Consider the following 11201-nt stretch of genomic DNA (forward strand, 5'->3'; position numbering starts at 1 on the left):
TGTCAGGCGGAGAACCAGGGAGAAAGTGAAGACCTTCCTGGACTTCACCTCCACATTCTCAGGTAGACACTATCACATAGATATCGATACCATTTCATCAAGTAGTTATAAATCAGCCTTTTTTGACTGCATGTTGGTTGTCTGTATTCCAGAGAAGGGTGGTGAGGGGAGGACAGGCTCATAATAATGACTGGAATGGTATCAACATGGAAACCACATGTTTAATGTGTTTGATACCATTCCGTTCATTCCGTTCCAGCCATTACTGTGAGCCCGTCTTCTAATTTTAAGTGCCACCAGCCACCACTGATATTCCCCCATGTTCTAACGTGGCCAGCAGGCCCAAGCCTGCTCCCTCTGTGATGCCAAATCACACTTCTCCAGGTGCACTTGGTAGATGTTATTTAGTCTGAACAACCAAAGTTTTAATTTATGCACAACTAGAAATGATTAAGTTCAGAGGGGAAGTTTTCTCATCTCATGAACATTATACAGGGGTAAAAGACTGTTGGTAATTAGCATCCTCTATACAAACCTTGCTTTACATCTTCAGCTTCAGACCTTCCCTACTTCTCACTTAAAACATAGTTCTTGTGTATTTAGACATCAAGGTGTGTGTTTGATCACTCTTTCCTATTGTCCAGGTACCAGAAACAGTGTCCAGTTGTCCATCGACACAGTTGTCTTTGTGGCACAGACCATCATGGTTGCCATAAGTACTATTTACAAAACCAGGAAGAACCGCCCACCAGCAGGTGAGAATCACAGGGATTGGTTCCTTTTTAGTTCCATTTAGGTCCCTAGCTTCCACACCTTCAATGTTCACAGATCTAAAAGACTTGATAGATCTATTTCTATATTGACGAGGGCACCAATCCATCCATAGGCCAATTGGAGCAAACCATAAATTACATTCACATATTCTGTCCTTCAGATCTGTCAACTGAAATGGAATCAGGTCATAAATAGTCCTTTGACATAAATCATCTTGTCCATATYAAACCCTGTTTCAACAATTTCATCTTWAAGGTTTTCTATAGAATGGTCTGTCATGTTGTCTGATGTGTTTTCTGCTGTTTTGTTTTCTGGATAGAACTTAAAGAAAGCCTCTGGTATTGAGATTCAGTTCCTGGAGGAATGACCCCTTGTCTCCCATTCCTCTCCCAGTGCTATACTAAGACTTCTATCTAAACTGTCTGTAGCTTTACTGATTGAGTAAAATAGTATGTAAATTTTTTTCAGTTGATGTTCATCTATGATAGAGCATAGTGTTTTGGAACTTGGATTGTATTTGCTTTTGAAAATATTTTTTTTTCAATACCATTACGTCATGTTTGGTTGACAAAAGATACGTTTGCGTTTTAATTTCTGCCCGTTGTGAATCGTCAACTTTGAGAAATTTATTTGTTTTGTTAATTTCATTTAACATTTTATTGAATTTTTGTAACTTTTACTAACATAAAAAAAATATATATATATACAATATGTATGTGAAATCTGGACTATTTTCAGTTGTATCAACCTGTGATGTTCCAAAACCTCCACTAGATGGGGACGTTAGCTACAAATTGAAACAGTATTACTTCCGTCTCTCTTGCCCAAACCTGGGCTCGAACCAGGGACCCTCTGAACACATCGAACAACAGTCACCCACAACGCATCATTAGTTATTGCTCCAAAAAAAGAAGTGGCTCTTGCAGAGCAAGGAAAACAACAATTACTTCACGTTCTGAGTGAGTGATGGCACCGATTGAAACGCTACTAGCTTCACCTCTAACTAGCCAGCCGTTTACACCGGTAACATTCCGAACATTCTCTGTTAATCTACTTACCTGAGGGGAGATGGGAGACTAGGACCTACCTGAGGGGAGACTAGGACCTACCTGAGGGGAGACTAGGACCTACCTGAGGGGAGACTAGGACCTACCTGATGGGAGACTAATGACCTACTGATGGGAGATAGGAGATAGGACCTCTGAGGGGAGACTAGGACCTACCTGGGGGAGATGGGAGAATAGGACCTACCTGAGAGGAGACTAGGACTACCTGAGGGGAGACTAGGACTACTGCTGGGAATAGGACCTACCTGATGGGAGACTAGGACTACCTGATGGGAGACTAGGACTACCTGATGGGAGACTAGGACATACTGATGGGAGAGGGGAGACTAGGACTACCTGAGGGGAGACTAGGACTACTGAGGGGAGACTAGGACCTACCTGAGGGGAGACTAGGACCTACCTGAGGGGAGCTAGGACTACCTGAGGGAGACTAGGCCTACCTGAGGGAGACTAGGACCTACTGAGGGAGACTAGACTATGAGGGAGACTAGGACTACCTGATGGGAGATAGAAGACTAGGATTACCTGAGGGGAGACTAGGACCTACCTGAGAGGAGACTAGGACCCTGAGGGAGATAGAACTAGGACTACCTGAGGGGAGATAGAAGACTAGGACCTACTGAGGGAGACTAGGACCTACCTGAGGGGAGACTGACTACTGGAGAGGAGAAGGACCTACCTGGGGAGATAGAGACTAGGACTACTGAGGGGAGACTAGGACCTACCTGAGGGGAGACTACTGGAGGACTGACCTACTGAGGGAACACTAGGACCTACCTGAGGGAGATAGGAGACTAGGACCTACCTGAGGGGAGACTGGACCTACCTGAGGGGAGATGGGAGAATAGGACACCTTACCTAGGAGAGGAGACTAGGACTACCTGAGGGAGACTAGGACTACCTGAGGGAGACTAGGACTACTGAGGAGCGGACTACTGAGGGAGACTAGGAACCTACCTGATGGGAGACTAGGACTACCTGAGGGGAGACTAGGACCTACCTGAGGGGAGACTAGGACTACACCTGAGGGGAGACTAGGACCTACCTGAGGGGAGACTAGGACTACCTGAGGGGAGACTAGGATACCTGAGGGGAGACTAGGACCTACTGAGGGGAGACTAGGACCTACCTGAGGGGAGACTAGGACTACCTGGGGGAGACTAGGATTACCTGAGGGAGACTAAGACCTACCTGAGAGGAGACTAGGACCTACCTGATGGGAGTAGAAGATAGGATCTACCTGAGGGGAGACTAGGACCTACTGAGAGGGACTAGGACCTACCTAGGGGAGATAGAAGACTAGGACCTACCTGAGGGGAGATAGAAGACTAGGCCTACCTGAGGGAAGACTAGGACCTACCTGAGGGGAGACTAGGACCTACCTGAGAGGAGACTAGGACCTACCTGAGGGAGATAGAAGACTAGGACCTACCTGAGGGGAGCCTAGGACCTACCTGAGAGAGAGACTAGGACCTACTGAGGGGAGATAGAAGAGGACTACCTGAGGGGAGATAGAAGACCAGGACTGTCAGACAGGAGATGAGCAGACAGGGGATGATCAGGTTGATGGTGTAGAAGAGAGGCAGCCGTCTGATGATGAAGAAGTAGGTGATATCAGGGTAGATCTCATGACAGCAGTCGTACTTCTTGGTGTTGTATGTTCCCACTGCGTCGATGATGGCCCACTCTCCACTCTCCCAGTAGTTGTTCAGGTCCACAGTGTTCTAGGGGATGGAGATCAACCGTCCCACTCTATAAAGGCTTCATATGGCATACATAAACGCTTCATAAGCACTGTGTAGATATAGTTATATCATAGTGTTTTTAAATATAGTGGTTTGGGTCTGTCGTGTTCTAGGGGATGGAGATCAACCGTCCCACTCTATAAAGACCTCACATGGCGTCACGAGAACTACATAGATGCTTCACAAGTCATCTATAAGCTTATATCATAGTGTTTTTAAATATAGTGGTTTCGGTCCGTCGTGTTCTAAGGGGATGTAGATGCTCTTAAGTGTTCCTTTGTCACACTTGTCTGGTGCCCGTGTGATTCTGCTCTCTGTGTGGCTTGACACTAGCCACGTTTCCAGTCAATTGGCGACAGATTTTTCATGCAAATGTACGCATTTTCCCACCAGATCTGTTTGACTTGCTGCGGATAAAAGGCTGTGCGTGATGACGTATTGCACATAAAAAAAATACATTTTGCGGTTAGAGAGCAGATAGAGTGCGGGTGAAGCCAGTGGTGTAAAGTACTTTGGTAAAAATACTTTAAAGTACTACTTAAGTTGTTTTTTGGGGGGTATTTGTAGTTTACTATTTATATTTTTGACAATTTTTGAAAATGTTATGTACTTTTTACTCAATACATTTTCCTTAATGCCCAAAAGTATTCGTTACATTTTGAATGCTTAGCAGGACAGGAAAATTGTCAGAATTCATGCACTTATCAAGAGAATCATCCCTGCTGCCCCTGATCTGGCGAACTCACTAAACACAAATTCTTCATTTGTAAATTATGTCTGAGTATTGGAGTGTGCCCCTGGCTATCAGTAAAATTGTGCCATCTGGTTTGCTTAATATAAGGAATGATTTATACTTTTACTTTGATTCTTAAATATTTTAGCAATTACATTTAATTTTGTTACTTAAGTACACTGCTTTGGGAAAGTATTCAGACCCCTTCCCTTTTTCCCATGTTGTATATTTAAAACCAAAAAACGTTTAGACTTTTACTCAAGCAGTGTTTAACTAGATGACTGTCACTTTACTTGAGTCATTTTCTATTAAAAAGGTATCTTTACATTTACTCAAGTATGACAATTGGGTACTTTTTCCACCTCTAGGTATATCCTTCACGTTGAGATGATTATTGACAAAAAAGTGAGGTTTGTCAATCGGCAGCCAAGCATCGATGATGATGTCACCAGAATAAGACCCTCGATTTGTATTGGAAAGGATCATCAAGCTCATCCCTGTGCACTTTCACCACCTTGTCAAATTGACCGTAATTTATTTAATCTGTAGCCCAATAAACGGTATACTTTCCCGACGAGTCGTAGTGGGAGGACCACACGTGTCATCTCGTGACTGCAAGTTTACTTTGATACGATGGTTATTATATTTGCACATAAAAGACCTTTCCTTTGTGTCGGTAAAATGTAGTATGTGAGAAATGGCGGTGGAAAAAGCCTTTATGTGCAAATATTGATATAATAACCATCGTATCGAAAGGAAACTTGGGAGTCACGTGATGATATAGTGTGTGTGATTTATAAATGGTATGGTTCTGCCACTATGACTCGAGAAAGAATGCAATTTATTAGGCTACAGATGAAATAATGACAATAATAATAATGATGAACTTCACTGGGTGGTGAAAGTGCACGGTGATCTTTGATGCTCCTTTCCAATAAGTATTGAATGTGTTATTGTGGTTACATGATGATCGATTGCTTGACTGCCATTCGACAAATTAAAATGTTCTTATGCGCTTATCCATAATGACGTCATCATGTATACCAGCCTACCCGCACTGTATCTGCGAGCTGTTGGCTAGAGCAGAGACCAGAGTAGGCACATTTGCTACTTAACGCAACAGTTTTTTTGTGACAAAATTGACCCCTTATAAAATGCGATGGAAACACATTGAACTTTAAATGTTTATTTGGTACTTGATCCCTTAGAACACGATGGACCCGAACCACTATATTTAAAAACACTATGATATAAGCTTATAGATGACTTGTGAAGCATCTATGTAGTTCTCGTGACGCCTGTGAGGTCTTTATAGAGTGGGGCGGTTGATCTCCATCCCCTATGAACACGATAGACCCAAACCACTATATTTAAAAACACTATATGATTAACTATATCTACACAGTGCTTATGAAGCGTTTATGTATGCCATATGAAGCCTTTATAGAGTGGGGACGGTTGATCTCCATCCCTAGAACACTGTGGACCTGAACAACTACTGGGAGAGTGGAGAGTGGGCATCATCGACGCAGTGGGAACATACAACACCAAGAAGTACGACTGCTGTCATGAGATCTACCCTGATATCACCTACTTCTTCATCATCAGACGGCTGCCTCTCTTCTACACCATCAACCTGATCATCCCCTGTCTGCTCATCTCCTGTCTGACAGTCCTGGTCTTCTATTCCCCTCAGGTAGGTCCTGTCTTCTATCTCCCCTCAGGTAGGTCCTAGTCTCCTCTCAGGTAGGTCCTAGTCTCCCCTCAGGTAGGTCCTAGTCTTCTATCTCCCCTCAGTAGGTCTAGTCTCCTCTCAGGTAGGTCCTAGTCTCCCCTCAGTAGGTCCTAGTCTTCCCTCAGGTAGGTCTAGTCTTCTATCTCCCCTCAGGTAGGACCTAGTCTTCTACTCTCCCTCAGGTAGGTCCTAGTCTTCTATCTCCCCTCAGTGGCCTAGTCTCCTCTCAGGTAGGTCCTAGTCTCCCCTCAGGTAGATCCTAGTCTTCTATCTCCCATCAGGTAGGTCCTAGTCTCCTCTCAGGTAGGTCTTAGTCTTCCCTAGGTAGGTCCTAGTCTTCCCTCAGGTAGGTCCTAGTTCCTCAGGTAGGTCCTAGTCTTCCTCAGGTAGGTCCTAGTCTTCCCTCAGGTAGGTCCTAGTCTTCCCTCAGGTAGGTCCTAGTCTTCCTCAGGTAGGTCTAGTCTCCCTCAGGTAGTTCCTAGTCTCCCTCAGGTAGGTCCTAGTCTCCCTCAGGTAGGTCCTAGTCTCCCTCAGGTAGGTCCTAGTCTCCCCTCAGTAGGTCCTAGTCTCCCCTCAGGTAGGTCCTAGTCTCCCTCAGGTAGGTCCTAGTCATCCCCCTAGGTAGGTCCTTAGTCTCCCCTCAGGTAGGTCCTAGTCTCCCCTCAGGTAGGTCCTAGTCTCCCCTCAGGTAGGTCCTAGTCTCCCTCAGTGTAGGTCCTAGTCTCCCTCAGGTAGGTCCTAGTCTCCCTCAGGTAGGTCCTAGTCCCCCTCAGGTAGGTCCTAGTCTCCCCTCAGGTAGGTCCTAGTCTCCCCTAGGGTCTAGTCTCTCAGGTAGGTCCTAGTCTCCCCTCAGGTAGGTCCTAGTCTCCCCTCAGGTAGTCCTAGTCTCCCCTCAGGTAGGTCCTAGTCTCCCCTCAGGTAGGTCCTAGTCTCCCCTCAGGTAGGTCCTAGTCTCCCCTCAGGTAGGTCCTAGTCCTCCCCTCAGGTAGGTCCTAGTCTCCCATCAGGTAGGTCCTAGTCTCCATCAGGTGTCCTAGTCTCCCATCAGGTAGGTCCTAGTCTCCCATCAGGTAGGTCCTAGTCTCCCCTCAGGTAGGTCCTAGTCTCCTCTCAGGTAGGTCCTATTCTCCCATCTCCCTCAGGTGGTCCTAGTCTCCCCTCAGGTAGGTCCTAGTCTCCCATCTCCCATCAGGTAGGTCTAGTCTCCCATCAGGTAGGTCCTAGTCTCCCCTCAGGTAGGCTCCTAGTCTCCCCTCAGGTAGGTCTAGTCTCCCTCAGGTAGGTCTCTAGTCCCCCCTCAGTAGGTCCTAGTCTCCTAGTACCTGCCTCCTCCCCTCAGGTAAGTAGATATAACAGAGAATGTTCGGAATGTTACCGTGTAAAACGGCTGGCTAGTTAGAGTGAAGCTGTAGCGTTTAAATTGGTGCCATCACTCACTCAGAACGTGAAGTAATTGTTGTTTTCCTTGCTCTGCAAGAGCCACTGCTTTTTTGGAGCAATAACTAATGATGCGTTGTTGGTGACTGTTCGATGTGTTCAGAGGGTCCCTGGTTCGAGCCCAGGTTTGGGCAAGAGAGACGGAAGTAATACTGTTTCAATTTTGTAGCTAACGTCCCCATCTAGTGGAGGTTTTGGAACATCACAGGTTGATACAACTGAAAATAGTCCAGATTTCACATACATATTGTAATATAATATATTTTTTTTATGTTAGTAAAAGTTACAAAAATTCAATAAAATGTTAATGAAATTACAAAACAAATAATTTCTCAAAGTTGACGATTCACAACGGGCGAAATTAAAACGCAAACATATCTTTTGTCAACCAAACATGACGTAATATATTTCTGCATCCATGCAACAGAAAAAACAGTATTTTCAAAAGCAAATACAAATCCAAGTTCCAAAAGCACTATGCTCTATCATAGATGAACATCAACTGAAAAAAATTTACATACTATTTTACTCAATCAGTAAAGCTACAGACAGTTTAGATAGAGTCTAGTCATGCACTGGGAGAGGAATGGGAGACAAGGGTCATTCCTCCAGGAACTGTATCTCAATACCAGAGGCTTTCTTTAAGTCTATCCAGAAAACAAACAGCAGAAAACACATCAGACAACATGACAGACCATTCTATAGAAAACCTTAAAGATGAAATTGTTGAAACAGGGTTTAATATGGACAAGATGATTTATGTCAAAGGACTATTATGACCTGATTCCATTTCAGTGACAGATCTGAAGGACAGAATATGTGAATGTAATTTATGGTTTGCTCCAATTGGCCTATGGATGGATTGGTGCCCTCGTCAATATTAGAAATAGATCTATCAAGTCTTTTGATCTGTGAACATTGAAGGTGTGGAAGCTAGGGCTAAATGGAACTAAAAAAGAACCAATCCCTGTGATTCTCACTGCTGGTGGGCGGTTCTTCCTGGTTTTGTAAATAGTACCTTATGGCAACCATGATGGTCTGTGCCACAAAAGACAACTGTGTCGATGGACAACTGGACACTGTTTCTGGTACCTGGACAATAGGACAGACAGTGATCAAACACACACCTTGATGTCTTAATACACAGAAACTATGTTTAAGTGAGAAGTAGGGAAGGTCTGAAGCTGAAGATGTAAAGCAAGGTTTGTATAGAGGATGCTAATTACCAACAGTCTTTTACCCCTGTATAATGTTCATGAGATGAGAAAAACTTCCCCTCTGAACTTAATCATTTCTAGTTGTGCATAAATTAAAGACTTTGGTTGTTCAGACTAAATAACATCTTACCAAGTGCACCTGGAGAAGTGTGATTTGGCATCACAGAGGAGCAGGCCTTGGGCCTGCTGGCCACGTTAGAACATGGGGGAATATCAGTGGTGGCTGGTGGCCCTTAAAATTAGAAGACGGGCTCACAGTAATGGCTGGAACGGAATGAACGGAATGGTATCAAACCATTAAACATGTGGTTTCCATGTTGATACCTTCCATTCCAGTCATTATTATGAGCCTGTCCTCCCCTCACCACCCTTCTCTGGAATACAGACAACCAACATGCAGTCAAAAAAGGCTGATTTATAACTACTTGATGAAATGGTATCGATATCTATGTGATAGTGTCTACCTGAGAATGTGGAGGTGAAGTCCAGGAAGGTCTTCACTTTCTCCTGGTTCTCGCCTGCCCAACTCCACTTCCTGTTGTTGTCCTTCCTCTGGGAGAGTCACAGTCAGAGTGATGTCACAGTCAGAGTTGATGTCACAGTCAAAGTGATGTCACAGTCAGAGTGATGTCACAGTCAGTTAACATGCACTTAGGTTGGAGTCATTAAAACTCGTTTTTCCAACACTCACAAATGTCTTGTTAACAAACTAACAAAAATGTTTTTTTCTACTAAATATGTGAAAAGCCTAATCTTTTACTGTAAATAGATCATTTGTGGTTAAACTGAAATACTACTTATGAACATTTCTCTCTGCCCAACATTAGAAAAACAGAAGTGGTCTAAGCTGAAGGACAGTGTTGCTGATGTGTGTGTGTGTGTGTGTGTGTGTGTGTGTGTGTGTGTGTGTGTGTGTGTGTGTGTGTGTGTGTGTGTGTGTGTGTGTGTGTGTGTGTGTGTGTGTGTGTGTGTGTGTGTGTGTGGTGTGTGTTTGGGGGGGTTGGATTGGGAGCAAAAAAAACACATTTTCCATTTTCTTGCAAGATAATAAATAAAGTCTGTTTGTTTCTTCTTCTCCTCTTTCTCCTCGTTGTTTCAGACTGTGGAGAGAAGATCACTCTGTGTATCTCCGTCTCCTCTCCCTCACCGTCTTCCTGCTCCTCATCACAGAGATCATCCCTTCCACCTCCCTGGTCATCCTCTGATCGGAGAGTACCTCCTCTTCACCATGATCTTCGTCACTCTCTCCATCGTCATCACCGGTGTTTGTCCTCAACGTCCACCACCGCTCTCCGGGGACCCATAAGATGCCTCGCTGGGTCACTCTGTCTTCCTGGACCTGATCCCCAGGTGGCTGTTCATGAGGCGGCCTGCGCCGGACGGACGGAGACGCAGGTTGTTGATGCTCCAGCAGGGGGCAGCAGGTGGCACGGCACCAGGGACGGACCATCACCGCCAGACCAGCAGGTTAGATGCTGATATGATGAGGACCACATGGAAATAAGTCCCTAGAGTCTGTGTGCATCCAAAATAGCACCATGTTCCCTCTATACTGCCCTGACCAGGACAAATGGCACCATGTTCCCTCTATACATGCCCTGACCAGGACAAATGGCACCATGTTACCCTCTATACTGCCTGACCAGGACAAATGGCACCATGTTCCCTCTATACTGCCCTGACCAGGACAAATGGCACCATGTTCCCTCTATACTGCCCTGACCAGGACAAATGGCACCATGTTCCCTCTAATACTGCCCTGACCAGGACAAATGGCACCATGTTTTCCTCTATATGCCCTGACAGGACAAATGGCACCATGTTTCTATACGCCTACCAGACAAATGGCACCATGTTCCTCTTTACTGCCCTGACCAGGACAAATGGCACCATGTTCCCTATATACTGCCCTGACCAGACAAATGCACCATGTTTCCTCTATACTGCCCTGACCAGGACAAATGGCACCATGTTCCCTCTATACTGCCCTGACCAGGACAAAATGGCACCATGTTCCCTCTATACTGCCCTGACCAGGACAAATGGCACCATGTTCCCTCTATACTGCCCTGACCAGGACAAATGGCACCATGTTCCTCTATACTGCCCTGACAGGACAAATGGCACCATGTTCCCTCTATACTTCCCTGACAGGACATAATGACACCATGTTCCCTCTGTTACTGCTCTGACCAGGACAATGCACCATTGTTCCCCTATACTGCCCTGACCAGGACAAATGGCCCATGTTCCCTCTATACTGCCCCGCTGACCAGGACAAATGGCACCATGTTTCCCTCTATACTGCCCTGACCAGGACAAATGGCACATGTTCCCTCATACTGCCCTGACCAGTGACAAATGGCACCATGTTCCCTCTATACTGCCCTGACCAGGACAAATGGCACCATGTTCCCTCTATACTGCCCTGACCAGGACCAAATGGCACCATGTTCCCTCTATACTGTCCTGACCAGGACAAATGGCACCATG

At 45.3% G+C, this 11201-nt stretch overlaps 1 protein-coding gene across 1 annotated transcript in view; it reads right to left on the minus strand.

Moving 5' to 3' along the window:
• Positions 1-3307: 3307 nt before the first annotated feature.
• Positions 3308-11201, minus strand: part of LOC139025632 (neuronal acetylcholine receptor subunit alpha-2-like) — a 45378-nt gene continuing 37484 nt past the window's right edge. Inside the window, 1 exon segment of the mRNA XM_070440766.1 lies at positions 3308-3565. Coding sequence (XP_070296867.1) covers positions 3308-3565 — 258 coding nt within the window.

The sequence above is a fragment of the Salvelinus sp. IW2-2015 genome, unplaced genomic scaffold (assembly GCF_002910315.2).
Source record: "Salvelinus sp. IW2-2015 unplaced genomic scaffold, ASM291031v2 Un_scaffold2982, whole genome shotgun sequence".
In the NCBI taxonomy this organism is placed as follows: domain Eukaryota; kingdom Metazoa; phylum Chordata; class Actinopteri; order Salmoniformes; family Salmonidae; genus Salvelinus; species Salvelinus sp. IW2-2015.